The sequence below is a fragment of the Oryzias latipes genome, chromosome 4 (assembly GCF_002234675.1).
Source record: "Oryzias latipes chromosome 4, ASM223467v1".
Lineage (NCBI taxonomy): Eukaryota > Metazoa > Chordata > Actinopteri > Beloniformes > Adrianichthyidae > Oryzias > Oryzias latipes.
In genome coordinates this window covers 795,022-815,359 of record NC_019862.2, presented here as the reverse complement: position 1 = coordinate 815,359, position 20,338 = coordinate 795,022, and the positions used below count along the sequence as shown (strand labels likewise).

The 20,338-nt window shown below is 41.5% G+C and overlaps 1 protein-coding gene across 1 annotated transcript in view; it reads right to left on the bottom strand.

The window, feature by feature from the left end:
- Nucleotides 1-20,338, bottom strand: part of scfd2 (sec1 family domain containing 2) — a 124,508-nt gene that overhangs the window by 100,168 nt on the left and 4,002 nt on the right. Inside the window, exons 3-4 of the mRNA XM_004067569.4 lie at nucleotides 16,376-16,503; nucleotides 3,817-3,992 (exon numbers count right to left, since the gene is read on the bottom strand). Of these exons, the coding sequence (XP_004067617.1) occupies nucleotides 3,817-3,992; nucleotides 16,376-16,503 (304 nt within the window). The remainder of the gene's footprint in view (nucleotides 1-3,816; nucleotides 3,993-16,375; nucleotides 16,504-20,338) is intronic.

Below are 20,338 nucleotides of genomic sequence, written 5' to 3'. Positions count from 1 at the left end.
TGTCAGGAAGAATCTCCCATTGATCCAACCACAGTTAAAACCAAAAAAAGAAATGGAATTGTGGGGGTTTCTTTCTTTTCGTTCTGGTTTGTAAAATGCTTGAATGTTCATGTTTTTGAAAAGTTTATTTCTATGAGCCACCATTTATTTTGAACATCAGTTAAAAACTTTATAGTTATTATTTTGCACTTTAGTTTCAAAGAAATCATTTTTGCATTTTAAGATTAAACTATTTCTTTTACACGTTATTATATCAGGCATTATTTGTATTGAAAAATGTATTTGTTACATTGGTATTTCAGTTAAAGTCTTAGTATTTGTTCTGACCATTAAATGCATTTTCTCTTTTCACAGATGTATGACAGACTAAAGGCTAATAAAGTGTTTGTACATGTATCTGTTGTTCAATTTATTTGCAGGGAAAACTAGTTCTGCAAATTTGTTGAATGCATAGGAGCTGTTCGCTGTTACTTTGTACTTACTAATATTTTTTCTTAAGTATTTAAAGAAAATATCGGTTAAATATCAGTTTCAGCTACAAGAGGCAGGAAAATATCGAGTATCGGTTGTAAAAAGTCTTTATCGTGCATCACTACAAGTTTGCATAGACTTTTCTTTTATGGGGCTTAAAAACTGTAGATTTTCTTACAGCTGCGAGCTGATATTTGGAATTAGGAGAAAAGTTCACTTTTTCAGACCTTAACACAGCAAAGAAAGAGGAGCTAGACATGCGGTCAGAGCTTTGAGTCAGAGCAGCGCAGTGACTGGCATCAGCTGAAACCGAATGTTTGCAGAGGCAAGCCTTGCTAATCCCAGCTGTAAAGTACCAGGCTGGGGGTTAGCTCCTTTTTGCTGTGCTGCTGTCATCAGAGCTATGCTCAGACTGCAGAGCGCTCTCAGACGCAGCACAAGGTCTAGAAGGATGGAGCTGACACATCAACCCAGTGAGCAGCACCAGGTGCATGTTTGGGCTCCGGTGGGCGTTTGGATGGGGCCGTGGTGCAGCCTGATGTTCTGGGAAGCGCTGAAAGAGAAGGCCTGTTTGGCCCACCACCCTGATCTAGCTCTGACGGCGTCAAGCACACACATGCTTTAATGGTGGGCTGGAGCTCAACCAAGCTGCCTCAATCTGACCCATTCAGACTGAAAACCAGTTACACGCCAGACTTCTGCAGCCCCAGGCACCGCAGGTGAGGGGGGCATGAACAGAGTGCCAAACATGAAGATTTCTGTCTGTCTGGCACAAACGTGAGCTCCGCCTTTAAAGGTGTCCTGAATCCAGAGGCAGCATGAAAGACTTCTGCATCCTGCTCACAGAGCAACATGTCTGCTCTTCTCTCCTTAATCTACAGGAGCCTTGCAGATGTTTTGTCTTTCACAGCTGTAAATGCTGCCTTCATTTCCCAATAGCTCTTTATCAGTTTAGAAAAAAGCTAGCATTACCTCTCGACCAAAGTACAGCTGTGTAAATGTGGTTTTGGTCAAGAGCTAGTTCTTAGACAGGATTTTATATTCTTCAGGGATAGACATGCATGAGGCCCTGAACTAAGCTGTCCAAAGAGCAGCTACTGCCCGTGTGGGTACCGGATCGACTCGGGCCGCCGAATGTTCTCGGGGTCCTTCGGGGGTCCTTCGACCAATGATGACGTCACCCTACGGTAACACCAGTTGGACAAACTACTCATCCAGCGATTTTACGTTTAGCGATTTTACTACTTAGCGACGTCGGACCCATCTAAGGAATTTTTGAGGATTTGTTTTGGGTTTGAAGAGAATGACTGCAGTTTTTGTTTGAATGACATTGACACAGTGGATCATTTATTCTTTAACTGTGGAGTTATAAAAACATTCTGGGAAGGGTTCTGCTTCTGGTATTCTTCCAAAATTGCAATGCCAGTTCATTTACACTCAAAAAATGTTCTATTCGGTGTGGTATCATATAATATACCAGAAAATACAGTTCTTAATATCCTGATATTGCAAGGAAAGTTTTATATGCACAAAAATAAATTCTTGAAGACCAAACCACTTTTTATAACATTTCATAAAGAGCTCTGTTTTTACTTGCAATCACTTCATTATATGAAAAAGAAGAATGGCTTGAAATTGCTTAGTTTTGTTCAGAAATACAAACTTCACGAGTACCCCTAACTTAACTAGTATTAGACTATTTAGATTGGTTCTATGTTCCTTTATTTATTTTACTTATGTTTTTATTTATTTGTGTGTTATGTTCATTGTTTTTTTCCCCTCTATTCTTTATTTTCTGTGTTAATATGTTATGTTTGGCAATGGTGACTGATCTTCGAGGTAATATTGATTACATTGTTATTGTTCGTTATTTAATGTATGATACCGCAATTGTCAATAAAGTTTTTTTTTTAAACTTAGCGACGTTAACTCATTGGTTGTGGCAACTTACAGCCAATCAAATAGTGTGACGTCATTATTGGTCGAAGGACCCCGAAGGACCCCGAGAACATCCGGCAGCCCGAGAACATCCGGTACCCACACCCGCTCAGAGCCCCCCGCAGCCCAATGGAGCGTCCTGCTCCAGCTGGTCATTCCTACAGCAGACCGTACACACATTCAGGCATCTCCACAGCCACCCCAGGCCTGAGAGCCATTCCACTCCACTGTATGGACTTTCCCTTTTCTTCAACCATGGTGGAGTAAAGAGAACGAGGAAGTGAACTTACAAAATGGGGGCAGAGAGCTCAATAAAACACATCAAAAGCAAACACTAACTCAAATAATGTTTGAAGCCTGACTCCTAGAGTGTGAAAAAATGCATTTTTAAAGTTGTGATTGTATATGCTGACAGAGGATTAGACATTGTAGTCTGGGACTCATGACGGCCCGACCCACCTGAGGATGGAGCCTCACAACTTCTGAGGAGGAAACTCAAACCTGCGAAAAAGTTGATTTGAATTATCCAGTGAGAGAACCACTGGGATCAGCGAGGAGTTCTGAGGTCAACACTTTATAAAGGCTCTTTTCTTATGTATTAAAGGTGCAGCCCTAGCTCAGCCCAAATTTAAGATGTTATTTTTAAACCCTGATTTGGCCTTCGGCGTGGTTTTACCTTTCCACCAATTAGTCTAATAAGTTCCTAAATGTTCTGTTTTCTGCTGCTTGTCTGACTGGATCGGGTATATATAGGGCCTCAGTAAAAAGCTAAATGCAGGAAGAGGAGGAAATGCCTTTGGTGTTGGTTGGCCCACTTCTGTGCTGATGGCTGCTGAGGAGGTGAAATAAGAGGTGAGCACTTGTTGACGAGAGCTTTTGATTTACCTTTACTACTGCATCCCCTTTGCCCCCCCCCCCAACCCCTCCTTTGTGAGACACGGCATCGACCTTTTACAAGTCAAACACACATGGACATTTGACTCTTCGTCTTCCTTCGGACAGCCCCTGTTTGGACCCAAAAACTCGTCTATATGATGGAAAACTGTCCTGCCTACTGGATCTGACTGTTCTTACCACTTTGTTCGCAGTCATGAGGAATGTGTGAGGTTAACACCACCTACTGGAAAAGCATCCTCAAATCTGTTCAGCCCAATTGATAAAATATTATTTGATAGAGCAGGATTCACAAAGACTAATTACCACTGTGAAATGCTGCTTTCTTTTTCTGTCATATTCTAACATGTGCTTTGAGTTATTTGGCTGCCAAATGAAAAAACAACATTCAGTTCTATCTAAACTTGTACGGTAAAAGAGTTAAGACTCTGCTCATCCCGTCCTAAGCAGACAAAACATCCCTGTTTTCATGGAAGGTCTATGATGATACATTGGTGTAAGTTGAGTGCACACCTGCAAGAGCAGCCTCTCAAAGGCCAAGCAGGCGTCCCAACGAGAAAGACTGGGGTGTCGGAGAGTTTGGGCTGTGGCCAGGCCAAGCTGCAGCACCCCGCTGTGGCCCTGCAGGGACTCCCAACTACTCCGGAACAGCTTTATGTAGGAACACAGCTGCTCAGGGGTCACACGGCCTGCAAGGAGGGAGAACACAGTCATGGTCATGTCGAGTTACAAAATGAAATCTTTTTTGTTTATCATTAACAGATATTATAACAGTATTGCAGAATTCATTATTGATCGTCAATGTAACAAAAACCTAATTGACATCAACAGAAAGTATTTTCCGTCCGGTCCAACAAAAAATATGTACAAATATAATTAACATGAAGAAAGTTTAGCTGAAATTACAAAAGGGGTTTATTTAAATATACATCTGGTGTATCATAAGATTCATAACCCCTGTTGTAAAAGTAAAATATGTCCAATACAAAAGGCTTTCAGCTCTCATCTGTCTGCTTAGCTGTTGGACAGGACAAGTAAAAAAAAAAAAAGTATTGCATTGCATTATATCATCACACATTGTGTAACAAAAATGAATTGCTTTTTGATTTATATCAATCTTCAGAATAATGTATATACCTTACTCATCTATATTCTTCTTTATTTCTGGTTTATTCTCTGAATATTGTGTTGTTGCAAAACAAAATTTTTCAAATAGAAGATCAATACAGCAGAGACATCAAGTCCAGCTGCCATGACTCAACTTCATCTGGATGAATGAGAACCTTCATCCACATCATTACAACACGTATGTCTTAAACCCTTAAATCCACAGCCATGATATGTGTCTCTAAATGAAACATTTCCATCAGTGTAGACTTTGGAATTCAATTAGAATTAAATGCATACCAACAGGAATGAGTTATAAGGTAGATGAAATAATAATTAGCCTGCACTTTAGGGAAATGTTGAAAATGTAGCACTAAAACAGCAATTATGAGCCTATAGTATGCAGCCATTGCCGTACTATATTGTCCTGGTTAACTTTAATGTCTGTGCTCTACAAGCCTGTCCACAGGGCTGACCTGCACACGTGCACCCCCCCCCCCCCCCCCCCCCACACACACACACAGACACACACTCTCTATTATGGAAAAGCCAAAATGGTCATTCTATTTAAAAGTGTACCACCCCTTTAATAACCATCTTCTCTGTGCTTGGAAAGACAGAAACTAAATCTGACCAGAATGTCTGAAATCACAAAAAAACCTCCATAAAACTGGATTGTGATGGGAGACATTCCCCAATCACAGTTCTCACTCAGCATTAGCACGTCTACATGCAGGTGAGGTGAAAAGTGATGGGTTACAGGTGATCTCTTTTTGCGTGTGAATACAAAGTGTAATTTAGAGTTTATGTGGATTATTTATAGTCAGACTAGATTTGCATAGAGAAGAAGGAAAATCTGAGCTAGGAAGGTAAAGATTGAGGGGAGAGGTGTACGACAAGTGACCCAGGGGAACAAGCATGCGGCTGCGTCTGGGGGCCCATATGATCTCCCCCATACGGCCCACTTCTTCATGTTGATGTTCTGAACTAGCAACAGATGTGGGAGTATTTCTTGTCAGAGCAAACGGCCAGTGTTTTCTTTAGTGGAGCCAAACACATGACCACAAGGAAAACATGCAAAAGATAATAATGAACAAGAAACAATCTGGAACTTAAATTATGTGTTCTTTAATTTGGAGGATGGTCTGCTTTCGGCCTGAAATGTGGGCTAATAATCAAGACTTTCAAAAAGTGGGGAAGTCCACGGCAGTCCCAACTGTTCCAGTAAAGAAAAAAATGATTTTGACTCATTCTTTTCTGAGGAATGCACCTAAATCCAGACATACTCAAAAACTCTTTGCAAACATCTGTAAGCCTAAAACTCCTGGCATCTCCACTTGAGTTCAATAACTTTAATATGCCAACACTATTTAAGAACGGAACCAGGAAACGCATTCAAAGAGAGGAATGAGTAGAAATTCACCACAGAACTGATGGAGCCAAAAGTACTCAGCTTTGTAGTTAGAGGAAAGCAAACCTGGACAACAAAACTAAAATGTTATTCACTTTAAAATCAAAAATTTAGCTGTTTTGAGTGAAGTCTCTACTCATCATGTACAATATAGAGGTCGTGTCACACTGTTGCTACATACACTTTGTCCATTGTCCATGGTCATACATGAATATAGGTGGAAAAAAGTGAGGTTCAGGGAAGAAGTACGACTAAACCACGCATAAACCCGTGCTTCATTAAATGTCTTTATTTTGACATTCAGAGCACTCACATTGGGTCAGCACCATGGTCAGTGCCCGCCGCGGACCCTTGGCATGCATTGTTTCAATGAAACAGTCGGTTTCCCCTGATCCGCACCGGTTCTAATTCAACGCTGTGTCACAAAGCCGCTACATACAATCTGTGCATTTTCCACATATAAAATGTTGTCTTTTGTGATACGTGCATGATGCACGTAATGCTTAAGTGTTTCCTGTGTTAGTCATTCATCGATGTGACAGGACCTACTTTTTGGTCAGTTCAAAATTTTGCAGTTCATGCGTAATTTAATTTTCAGATGCATATGCAAATTTGTGGCTTTCAACGACCGTTCCACGTGTGTCCATGTATGTCTAACGGACTTTTGACGCATGTTGCACAGATGTATAACTTTTATATTGCGTTTCCTGTGCACGTCTCAAGTTAAAATTACGCAATTGCCGCAAGAATTACTAATACATTGCATAGAAACAGAGCAATAATCAGGCATGGTTCATAGCTGATTATACAGAGGAGGAACACTGAATCATGCATGTATCACTAAAGACCAAAATCCACAGACTATACGTAGCAGCAGTATGACACGGCAATGGCCTAGAGATTTTTTTTTTTTCAAAATGTAAAGCGCATTTCTTCCTAAATAATATGTATTATATTTATATTTATTATTTATTTATTGACTGAGCCTTTATGCAAAGAGCGTTTATTCTCATGAATGCTGTTAAACTTTAGTCCTGCTTTTTGAAAGCTTTATAGTTTCAGAAAGACCACATGCAGAAATGCTCAGCTAAATAAAAGTTGTGGTCAAATGACAAAAAACATGAAAATCATGACATGTGCATGTGCACTCTCAGTCGCCACATGTCCCAAGGTCTCAGTTATTTACAGTTCTGCTATTTTCACTGCTTTTAACCAAGAGATGGTGGAGAAACCTAAACCGTGAGACTATTTTAGGGATGTCTGGGTGTTTTTTGTTTTTTTTGTAGTTGCTGGAGCAGCTTTAAAACAAAGTGAATCTGATACTCAGGCTGGAAACAGCTTGAGCTGCTATCTTTTCAGCCTGATGCGCACAAGCAGCAATTGAAACATTCCCCCCATTCAAAGTCTCCCAAAATGCAACCAGGGCAAAAAGATGACGTAAAAGATGAGTCACGTTCTAGGTGCACAGGGTTACTCTAAGGCTATGTGATGTCTGAGGTCAGAGCAGAGCTGAGTGGTGGCAGCTGTCAGCAGCTGGACAGCCTCGTAAGTCATTTTACCAGGACGAGGGACACGGGAAGGTTCAGAGACATATTTATGCAGTCGAAGGCGTCCTCCCTTTGGACTACATCCCAAAAACCTTATTTGTGGATGCACATTGGGGCCCCTCTCTAAACTTTATTGCACATTTGAGTACAAGCTGCAGGAGGGCAGCAACACGGCCACATAACTCAGAACGGCTTCTTATCCGTTTTTAAAAGAGCCTGTAGATCGTCTTCATCATCATCTTACTGTTGGACCAAAACGCCAGATAAATAAAATATAAGTTGTACTTCTGAGGTCTGCAATGGTAACACCAATGTGTCTGCAAACACTTTGTTGTTAAATGATCCTGATAAGTAATCAATATGATGGATCCTGAATCCAAGCTGATTTCTCCAAAGCCTTAGTCCAGGGGTCGGCAACCCAAAATGTTGAAGGAGCCAAATTTGATGAAAAAAAACAAATATGTCTGGAGCCGCAAAATATTAAAAGCCCTATTTAAGCCTTATAATGAAGGCAACACATGCAATATGTATCTATATTAGTTGTATTAGCCAACTATCAAAATGACTAAGTTGCTACAAATACATAATGAGCATTATAAACGATTAAATGTTTATTTGCCCTGCAGTGCATTCTGCGGAGAACGACGCGTCACGTGACTGCTCTGTTGTGGAAGTTCAAATTCATTACAACATCAATGAATTGTTACAAAGAAATATGATTTTTGATGTCATTTTTATTTTGAGGATTCGAACACAAAACAATAAAATGGAACGTGCGTGATGACGTTCCCCATGACAGTCAGCTGCACTCGAATGACAGAACAGCTTCAAGCATTTGCGGCGCCTGCAGACTTTCATTCAGCTCGTTTAGGTGTTTGTCACAGTCATATCCAGCAAAAAGTGCAGCTTTTCCAGCCACTCAGTATCTTCCAGTTGCGGGTAGTTCAGGTCTTTGCTTTTCAGGAATGTTTTCACGTGTTCTAAACAGATGACAAAGCGACGCAAAACGTCACCCCTGGACAGCCATTGGACTGTACTGTGTAGCAGGAGATCAGAATATTCACTGACGGTGGATCATTTCCATCAGCCAGCTGTTTAGCGGTTAGCTAAAAGCTTCCTCCTCTCTGAGACTGTTCGGAGTCGTGCGGTGTTTTGGACACAGACAGTTCTCCAGCGCAGCCAGTTGATTGACAGCTCAACTTTTTGACAGCTTTGCTCCCGTATTTCCCGCTGCTAGTGACGTCCCTGCTTGGCGTTACGATATTCCTTCTACGCATTCTTACAGCATTGGAAACGTTAAGAATGTCCGTGTCTTGTTTTTCTTCCTACAGAAACCATATTAAAACAAAAAATATATTTCTCTCCCCCATCTTTTTACATTCTCAAACATTTTTGAAAATGCTCCAGGGAGCCACTAGGGCAGCGCTAAAGAGCTGCATGCAGCTCCTGAGCCTTGGGTTGCCGACCCCTGCCTTAGTCAAAAGTATCCGTGCGGGGGTTGGCCTGAACGGATGCTGTGGGTTTTTGGGTTGGAGGCTTGTAGAGAGGAGTGGCAGCATCTTCAGGCGAGTGCAGGTGTGTCTTGCAGCTCTCTTGAGCCTCATATGGCCACCTTTAGAGATGTCATGAAAATAGAACGTACCATTGACAAGCGCTTGGTAAGCCATGAAATAAGTATTTGTAAGTTGCATGCACTTATGACCGACAGATGATGCTGTCGTATAGTGTCCTTACACCAAACGCTAGTGATCAGTGAGGTGCACACACTGGCTTCTTACTGACCGCGCAAATGGTGCTAGTGTGGGGTGTTCACGTGATACTTAGGCCTGTGTGCCTGTCGAATGTTCACACAAACTACAGCCTGTCAATTTTCCTCATTTCAAACAGTCAATCTGCATGCAAAGAGTGCATACTTGTCACAGGAACAGCACTAACAGGCTCCATACGCAGGGTTTGGGGAGGTAGAAAAAAGAAAAAATCCGTACGGCAGGCCTGTGTCTCACCTACTTCACCCTTACTTTTACGTGTTGTGTAAGTGTTCACTACAACCTATTGCACACAGCATGCACCTAGAACAAATTTGACTAGGCCTGCACAATATACCGCAAATTTATGGTTATCGCGAAATCAAGCTGTACAATATGCATACCGCAAAAGACGGCAAAAATCGCAATAAATGATTACCTCAAATGTGCTAAAACAAACTCATGGCAGCTTGAAATATTGAACAAATGAAATAAAGCCCTTTAAGCATTTAACCAATCAGAAGGACCCGTTTACGTTTTTGATCAATCAGATGAGCCCTTTTATGTTTGATGTTTGCCTCCTACGTCGACAAGGGTCATTTGGAGTATAATTTTTAAACTGTTGCAGTGAAATGGAAATGATGTTTTTGGTTTTTTTACTATTTGTTTATATACCGCAATTTATATCGTTATCGCAATATTAATTACCAATATCGCATATCGCGAGTTTTCCTCATATCGTGCAGCCCTAAATTTGACTGAACATTTTCTCTCTACGCGCTCACCAAGTGGTCAACGACCTTCTTGTTTGGTGCAGCCCACCTTCGTGCCCGGTACAGGTTTGCTTATTTTTCACCCGCAGAAAGCCCATATCCATATCCAGAGGTTATGACTAAGGGCGGCCGTAGTGCAGTGGTAGGGTGGTTGACCACTGATCCGAATATTGTAGGTTTGATTCCCGCCTTGTGTCGAAGTGTCCTTGGGCAAGACACTGAACCGCACCTTGCCTCAGATGGAAGGTTGGCACCAGTGTTCGGATGCTGAGCCGCCATCAGTGTGTGAATGTGTGTGTGAATGGTGTGAATGGGCTACTGACTGTAAAGCGCTTTAGGCCTTCCAGGAAGGTAGAAAAGCGCTGCACAGGTATACACCATTAAGCATTTATGGCTTTAGTAAATTGTAGCAAATGCAGGCGTTTGTGTGGATACACAGTGCTGATTAAAGCAAAAAACGAATGTTGACTATTTAAGAATTCTAGATTGAACCGATTCATGGCAGTCCCTCTGTAACACATGTAATGCATGCAGCTCATTATGGGAAAGCTTTTTGAAAAAAGTGTTTTATCATTTTGATTTAGAAAAATTGCTGGAGCTGCACCATATTCCTTTTTATGTCTTCCCTTTAATTTTACCCAAGCGTTGTTCTTAAAATAAAAATCAGAAACCTATAGAATGTTGAAAAGAAATGTGAATTTTTAAGCAAATAAAAAAAAAAGATGGGGTTTAAGGGAGTGTCACCTTCACACTCTCATGCACTTTGAGCATAAGAAACAGAAATTTCTAAATGAACTTGTAAAAGTTAATATTATGGCTTTAGTACAATCTCACAAACAGATGTGAAATATTATTATGGCTTTATTTGGAGCCATTTTTTTGAATTTCTTTTTTGTTTTCTCTTGTTAGGGGTTGATGGTTAGGGGAAACAGAAAGAAACACATGTGGAAAACACTTTTTCCCCCACCTAAATTTGATTTTTAAAGATGAATGTACTGTAACAATCAGCTACTGGAGTTGAATGAGGCTCAGATCTTCTCCGGATGATCTTATCCAGTTTGTGTGTTGGGTTTTGGTCAGTGAGGGTGTGGCACTGCAGTGCTGACTGTTTAAGCTGCTCCACAGAATGAAGCAAACAGAGTTAAAAAGCAAGAAAACAGCACTTGCTTAAGGATGCAGAGGACTGAGAGCAGTCGAGTTTCGATACTAAATCGTGTTGAGTTTGGGCTCTTTAGAGCACAGCACAATAAAGTGGGAACTCTGCTGGTGTGCAGGATTGGGAAAGTGTGGGGGCTGGTCCTTTGCCAGTGGGGGTATAAAGCTTCACTGTGTGAGGGGTTCTGCAGTGTACCAACTGCCCCTACTTATTCCCTGTAGCAGAGACATCAGATCAGTGGACAGTTTGTCAGACACAGACAGAGCTCCAGTTCCACACCTTTACAAAGCCTCTGCTTCAACAACAAGGGTTTGAAAGAAGCAGGCATTCTGCTTCAGAGGAACTACTATTGTTAGAAAAGAGCATTTAAACCTGACAGGTTGGGTGTGTGCATTTGTGTAGGTGACCTGCACCAAAAACGACCTGCTTGTTACGAGAAGACCTTACTTATCCCGCAGATTATAGGAGCAAAGGGACCACACCTCCCCTCCCTTTTGAACCCTTTTCTGCAGATGTTACCCTGCCCATTAGGCATTGGGCTGAGTGTGTGTGTGTTGTGGGAGCCTATTACAGCCAGTGGCTCTGGAAGCATGAGGATAGCACGAAGGTGAACCGACACATGAGCCAGCTGTGCATGTATGTATTATTTTTGCCTTCACTTATTTTTATCCCTCACTTCAACTCACCTCTGCTTCATTAGCGAACAACAAAAGTTTCCATATGCATTGTGTGTGCGAGCACGCATGTGTGTGTGTGTGTGTGTGATCCAGCTAACATGTGGTTTAGATTTCCTCTGAGGGCAAACGCACGCCAACGCAGGGAGGCTGGTCCTCAACAGGGGGTGCTGTGATCCTGCTCTAAAACTCAAGCACACGCTCCTCCTCAAGCAGAGAAATCTGATGGACATGTTTGTTTTCTGAATAAATGATGGTGTTCTGTGATTATTAGGGGGTGGACTGCAGATACAGAATCTGAAGAAAGAAAGAAAATCCCAAATGTAAGCCTTTTTGGGCTTTTTTTCTGCCCAAAAAGGCAGGATACATTTAGTTTAAGAAAAGACATTACCACTTAAAAGCTTAGAATTACTTCATTTCTATTTATGAGGCAAACACCATCATCTCCATTTTAACCAAGATTTCTTTAGGTGGGTTTACTGGCTAAAGATTTGCATTGTTTTTCATTATTATTTGATTGTTTTTAGACTCAAAATGGACAAATAGAAAAAACTGTAAATGGAAACCTTCAGTGCTGGAAACCACAACCTGTTGCTGTGTCTAAAAGGAAAAGTATTTCAATCTGACAAATGAAGAGAAGCCTCAAAACCTGTAAATGTGGTGTTAACTCTTCCCTTCTTTAAGGAAGGCTCCAAGGAACGTCTGGACAGGAGGACAAACATCTGAAAATTAGCAATTCAAAACTATGATATCCTTCATTCTTAAATGAAGTGACCCCACCAATCACCTGAATCAGCAAATACGTGTCTGCATGGTGTTAACAGCAGAACAGTCAATAAAATGAGATGGCATGCGATGCAACTTTATATCTGAAATGGGTTTGATTTATCTGTGTTTAGTAATTTTTATTGTAGTATTCAATTGTTTTAATTGCTTGAAATGAATCAAATCAAGAGGCTATTTTAACACAACATGAGAAAACTAACGAGAGCTTTGCTTTTTATTATTTTAGATATAAACTATAAGACAAAATATCACCAGAACTTCCGAAAACATAAAATGATAAACACTTTTTTAAGTATAAATGTTGTAATGAAACAATCACTTTTCTGGCATGGATGTCATGCATCTGATTTGCTGATCAGAGCACCGATTGAGTGACGGTAGCCGTGTTTCCATTGGATTTGTGATGATGAATTTGCCTAATGGAAACATTAAGACTTTGAATAGATTATTTTGATGAGTTATGAGATTTCTGTTGATTTACAGTGGTGGACAAAATAGTTGGTACCCCTCAGTTAAAGAAAGTCCACAATGCTCACTGAAATGACTTGAAATGTTCAATAGTAACAATAAATTAAAATGTATTGAAAATTAAAAAAATCAAAATCAGCCATTACTTCTGAGTCGTTGATTAACACAATTATTAAAAAACAAACTAAGTAGTAAGTAAGTATGCGTGTGTGAACACTATCTTTTTTGAGTACATGTTGACATGTGGACATTTTTGCAGCTAGCAGGTGTGTTGATAACATTTGAGTGTGTGTGTGGACAGGCCCCGCCCTTTTTGTACTACATTTGAACCTTACCGTAATGATAACCAGTAAACTTGCTGCTCTATGCTGCTTCATGGTCTTATCCCCTCCCCTCCTATTATCACCCTCTTACCCCCCCCCCCCCTCTCTCTCTCTAACATCCCTCTCTCTTCTTCCCTTCTTTCCTTTTCCGTCCGGTCCAACACCAAAGATTTTCAAACATGATTGAAATGAATAAAGTTTGGCTTCAATTACAAAAGGGGTTTATTCAGACATACCTTTGGTTTATCTGAAGATTAATAACCCCTCTTGTTAAAGTAAAATATGTCTGACACAAGAGGCCCTCAGTTCTCATCTGCCTGTTGGACAGGACACGTTAAAAAAATTAAAAAATAAATAAATAAATAAAATAAAAACTAATGAAATAGGGCTGGACAAAAATGATGGTACCTCCATAAAAGACTGAGAACTAATTACCCAGGGGGTCATGATGAATTCAGGTATGTCCTTTAATTGACATCACAGCTGTTTTCAAACCCATAATCAGTCAGTCTGCCTATTTAAAGGGAGACAAATAGTCACGTCGCTAGATCAAGGTACATCATTCTCAGATGGCACCATTTGTGGTTGTTTGAGCCAGAGTGGACTTCATGGGAGACGACCAAGGAGGACACCACTGTTGAAAGGAAATCCTAAAAAAGCCAGACTGGAATTTGCAAAAATGCATGTTGACAAGCCACAAAGCTTCTGGGAAAATGTCCTTTGGACAGATGAGACAAAACTGGAGCTTTTTGGTAAGGCACATCAGCTCTATGTTGGTAGACTCAAAAATGAAGCATCCAACCAAAAGAACACTGTCCCTACTGTGAAACATGGAGGAGGCTCCGTTCTGTTTTGGGGCTGCTCTGCTGCATCTGGGACAGGGTGTCTTGAAGTTGTGATGGTCAAATGAAATCTCCAGATTATCAAGGCATTCTGGGTAGAAATGTGCTGCCTAGTGTCAGAAAGCTTGGTCTCAGTCGCAGGTCATGGGTCTTCCAACAGGACAAAGATCCAAAACACACAGCCAAAAACCCCCAAGAATGGCTGAGAGAAAAGCGTTGGACTATTCTGAAGTGGCCTTCTATGAGCCCAGATCTGAATCCCATTGAACATCAGTGAAGGAGCTGAAACATGCCATTTGGAGAAGACAGCCGTCAACCCTGAGACAACTGGAGCAGTTTGCTCATGGGCCAGAATACCTGTGGACAGGTGCAGAAGGCTCAAAGACAAATACAGAAACAGTTTCATTGCAGTGATTGCCTCAAAAGGTTGTGCAACAAAATATGAAGTTATGGGTGTCATCATTTTTGTCCAGCCCTATTTCATTAGTTTGTTTTTTTAAATAATTCTGTTAATCAACAACTCAAAAGTAAAGCTGATTTTGATTATTTTATTTTCAATAAATTTTAATTTATTGTTACTTTTGAACGTTTCAAGTCATTTCAGTGAGCATTGTGGACTTTCTTTCTGTAACTGAGGGGTACCAACTATTTTGTCCACCACTGTATATTAAATGTGACTGATAACTAGTTACTTAGAGGCCCACTCCAATGAAAAGGTTTTTTGTGGTGATTTTAAAATGTTCTTTTAGCAATATTTCTTTGTTAATATTGTTGTGAATCAGAAGCAGATGAAAAAAATGCCGTTTGGAAAGCATTGTAGGTGTGACCTAGAAGCTACGATCACAAACTCCCCGCTCCGTTCTGATCATCCACTGTCAGACCAACAGATCCATGACCGTCATTGTTTTCCTGGTCTGAGCTGGAATCTGGATCAGAACTGGACGGATGGACAGATCTGATATTGCTGCCACTTTTATTGTACTACTAATGTTAGGTTGGGGGTGTTAGGGGCTGTAAGCTAGCGGAAAAGGGATGGTTCTCAATTGTAGGTGATTGATTTGGGGGGAGTGGGGGGGCTTATTCTGCACCAACAGTCCTGCACACAACACAGAGGTGCATTTCTAATGAACTCCTGCTGCTCTGCAGAAACTATTTCCTGGTTTTGGATTTTATCTCAAAACAGCATCATTATCAATAAAAGACTTCTGGGTGTCATGGTTTGAGTTTGTTGTGTCGTGTTTTTTCATTTTAATTCTTGTTCTGTCTTGTTTGGTTCTGTTTCCTGTTTTATTTTGAAAGGTTTCCTGTCTTGTCTTGTTACTTTTCCTTTACTTCCTTTGGTCCCCATCTGCCCTAATCGTGTTCACCTGTGTCTTGTCTGCCCTGCTTGTATATAAGTCTTGTCTCTGCCTTCCTCCTGTGCTGGTCCATTACCTTCTGCTCATGTTGTTCACGTCTTCTTGTCTTGTCTCCATGTTTCATGCCACGCCACGCCAAGTAAGTTTTTGTTTTTGTTTTGTAATCCTGCTCTGCAGCGCCTTTTGTTTGTCGTTTTGCATTAAACTCCCTTGTCCCTGAACCATCTGCCTCCGCCTCTGCTACTGGGTCCAACCGGCTCTCGAGCCTCCCCCCGCACATGACACTGGGAACACTTTGAAAATAGATCAGTAGATAATTGGAGTAGATCTTTAAACGTCAGTTTGAATGTAAACAAGTTAAATAAATGAAAGACATAAGCAAATGTCAGTACTGCATCAGGGCAGTACAGAAGGGAATTTGAACGTTTTAAGGGGGGAAAAAAAACTGTAAACATAAATATGTACAACACAAGGTTCTGTAAAGAGGGGGTGGGATCATACCAGATTTTTCTTTTGACCACTCCTTTTCAAGCACATTGTTTTGTTTTACTTGTCTATTTTTTAGCTATGCTATTTTCATTTTGTGTTTGAAATAAAACTATAAAAAATACAACAAATATAACAAATAGGAAAGAGTCATTTCAATCTCTAGATCCAGGAAACTAGAACACCTCAAAAAATCTGCATTTTGTCCGGGTAGATACTAAAAATGATTCTGCAGATGCTTTTCCTCACAATAATGATTAGAAAAAATAGTTTTTTAAAACCTCATTTGCAGGTTTATTCTTTGTTTGTAAGGACCAAAGCTTTTCTTCCTTTCTGAAAGCTTGAATCGTTTTTATAGCAGCAGTTTATTTGCGTCATGTGTCCTCTGGTCCTTACCCATGCTCATCTTGATTGGCAGCTTCTCCTTGCTGGCTGCCTCCACCAGGTGCCGGCGGACCTCCATCACTGCCTCTTTCTGTTTGCCGGTCAGCATGGCCTCCCACAGCAGCCGTGCTGCAGGCTCTCTGATGGGCAGAGCAATCACTGACTTTAGTGAATCCACTACAAACTGCAGCAGATTGGTGCTGAGATTTCTGCACGAGCAGGCCGTGCATCTGTTTCTGCTCCTCTGCACAACCCTCAAGGGGAACCATTAGAAAGACAACATAAACAAGGTTGAATGCTTGTCGCACTGGAAGATCCTGTTGGTCCCTCCACAGGAAAACTTGGGAATAAGCAGAGGGAACATCAGGAATGCTCTCAGTCCACCAAAGATGCCAACATTCCTGAGGAGTGATCAGCGCTGTCCTCACAATGGAGGATCCCACGCCACACTCCACTCTTTATCCTCTATACGCTTTGAAACACAGAGGTTTAGGGCAGATCCATAACAAAGAATACAAATTCAAATGAGAGACTCCAGTGAGGCTCAAATCACTGCTTGAAAGGGAAATCTCCTAACGTCAAGGTCCAGACACAGCTCTGATGGGTGTGCTCACACTTTTATGGCTGTACTACGGTCAAACACTTCCTCTCTGGCTCCAATCTTTGTCTTCCAAGCAGGTGAATGTTCACTTTCTAAAAGAAAAAAAGAAAGGCAGAAAGAAAGAAAACCGCCAATGGAGAGAACGAAGGGGGGGGGGGGTTTGTTGAGAAATTGAGTGTTTTTCTTTTCTTTCTCGTTTTTTCCGACATTTTTTTCCTTCTCTCGCCTTTCTCCTTTCTAACTGCTGCCATGTGTTTAATATCAGATGTAATGGCTTCCAGACCTCGGGCTGGAGCTAAATAGGGAGGAGTGAAGCTCGCCTCGCACTAGGACACCCGCCATCTTCAACTCCAACTAAATGCAAAGACCTTCAAACACGGGTCAGGACAACAGAAAGCTACCAAAGATATCTATGCACAAATGAAAAGCTTAAAAAATGGACAGCAACAATACAAAACCTCTAAAAAATGCATGAGTCCTTTTAAAAACCTGGCTTTCTCATGTTACCTTTCAACCTCAATGAGTTCCTTCACTTCAACTTTTATGTATTCATGCAGCACTTTTCCTGCAATAGAACACCTCAAAGTGCTTACATAAGATAAATAGTAAAAATAGTAATCATAATAACACACATACACCTTATACAAAAACAATAAAAAAAACTATCCATGAATCATATGAAAACATGAGGAAATGACTTAAAAGCTTTGCTCAGGCAGGCTGTCTGCTGCAGCTGTGACAGTGGGGGATTTGTAAAGAAAAGGGTTCTTTTTTACAAATGTATTTCCCAAACTCAATGTTGATGGCGTAAAACAGCCTAAATGGGTAAAAGTGACAAATTCCTGCATACTTGTGATGGTTGGGATAGCAGCTGAAATAGTGAAGCAAACATGAGCAACAGCAGCAGCAGTGTTTGTGACTGCAGACCCACACTCACAAATGTACTGATGTTTGTGACTGCAGACCCACACTCACACACATCAGTACGTTTGTGAGTGTGGGTCTGTGCACTCACAAGGGGCTCAGAGGACTGTAGAAGAAACATGCTTCTCATTTGGATGCTTGCCCCCCGAGCCCCCCAGAACAACACTGCAGCCCACTCCCATGATGCATTCCCTGGGCCATTTGGTCAAAAAGAAGGTGGGGACATGCGCTGCGTTTACATTGGTGGGGTGTTAGACAGGCTCCAGAGCCAGCCACAAGCCCTGTTGAGTAACAGCTCTACTACAGAGGGGCCTGGGTGGGCGGTGTAGGAATCCGGGAAGCGTGTGCTTGGCCGTCGGCAGGGGGGAGGCTCAGACTGAAGAGGGCACTCTTGTCCTCTCAGCCGGGAGAAACTGAGCATGTTTGAGTGTAGACATACTCCACCGGTGTGTAATGAGCGTCATACCGTTAAAAGGCAGTTAGGAATCAAATGTCATGGCTGTACAGGACAACGTGTTTACAGTTTCAACAAATGAGCAGTCATCAAAGAGCTTTCCATGATGTGTGCATCATGAGTGGGGGTAGAAAGGGGGCAGTTTTCCTGGCAGAGCGTGACGCAGAAGAAGAAAACGCTGCAGTTTTCCTCCATCCAGATTCCTCCACTGTACTCCTCATTCTGTGCCTCCTTTAGTCAAACAAAACTTCGTTCCTGTTTCACTACGAATTCAACATGATTCCCTTCTACGTTAGAGTAAAGGTTCACGCTAAATTCTAAAGAAATACTGAGTCAGCCTCGAGTCACAACTGGGTATTCAAGCAAGTACTGAGGGTCAGTTTAACCCGAATACAAAGACACCAAAGAACAGCTGTTTTCTAAACTAATATGAATAACTGCGGCTTCCTCCCACCGGCCAAAAACATGCTTCATAGGTTCATTGGTCACTCTAAATTGTTCACAGCTGTGCATGTGAGTGTGCATGGGTGTGTGGTTGTGCTCCTGTGACAGACTGGCCACCTGTCCAGGGTGTCCTCTGCCTTCGCCCGCAAGTGGCCGGGATAGGCTCCAGCAACCATGTGACCCCGAAAGGGACCAAACGGATTAGAAAATGAATGATATGAATAACAGTAACAGCAGAACTGCAAGTGAAAATAAACCTTTTTATTCATTTGCATCATCACAGGCGGCTGTGGTGCAGCAGTAGGGCGGTCGACCCCTGCTCAGAATATTGCAGGTTCGATTCCTGCCTTGCCCACCCACCAGTGGAATCGTCCTTGGGCAAGACACTGAACCCCACCTTGCCTCTGGTGGAAGGTTGGTGCCAGTGTTTGGCAGCGGAGCCGCCACCAGTGTGTGAGTGTGTGTGTGAATGTGTGTGTGTGTGAATGTGTATGTGTGTGTGAGTGTGTGTGTGAATGTGTGTGTGTGTGCATGGGTGAATGGGTCTGTGACTGTAAAGCATTTTGGGTCTTTGAGGAAGGTAGAAAGCGCTTTAGTATACGCTGTTTACCATTTTTATCCCTCAGAAAATGTCTCAACCGACTTCAAAAACCACCTTCCAACTAAAAGATAAAGATCTGAGAGGAGAATAAAAAAAGGAATCAAGTTTTTGAAACACTAAAAAAAATTAAAAACACTCAAATTTCTATTTTATCGACACAGACTGATAAATTTAAATCACCTATGCACTTTTCAGGAAGACTTCATGGCATGCAGTCTAGCTGCTTAGTGAGAGGTTTTCATGGGTCACACTCAACAGGACGATGCACAAACACAATACAGGCCAGGCCATTAGAGACAAATTAGTTGGGGAGGGGGTTTCCAAGAAGAAAATAAATAAAAGAAAAATGACATTGAGGGAAACCTCACTGTATACCTACCAAATATAAAGCTTCATCTTTGTTTCTGTTCTCAGCATCCCACATTCAAGCGACCAATGAACAGTCTATGTAATTGAACATAAATGCGCGTTTTGGGGTTCTGCATTCAAAACTCTCACGTTCAGGCATATCTTCATAAGTTTCTACGACCATATTCAGGTTCTACATACAAAACCCATGGAACACGTGTTGAAAGTTAAACCAGGTCGAACTCTGACCGATCCAGGATATTGATTCGGTAGTGACAAATACATGGGGTCCTTTTCAAGTTACAGAAAAGCCAACCGTTTGAAAATTGATGATGGAGGAGTAATTAATAATTGCACCTTAGGCCCAGCTGGAATTCTAAGACATCAAGTCTTTCATATATCGGAATAGAGCTGTAAAAGAAAAAGCCAGGAGACAAATTCACCAGATGTGCGCAAATTCAACATTTTGCACTCAACTTCTTCCAATTGTAGGTGGTGGACATGCGCTAGTAAACAGTAGAAAAAGAAGAAGAAGCCCCTCCCTGCTTGTCCAGTGTGAATGCCATATGCTAAAAGCGTGTTCAACATTGCAGCCTTAATAAT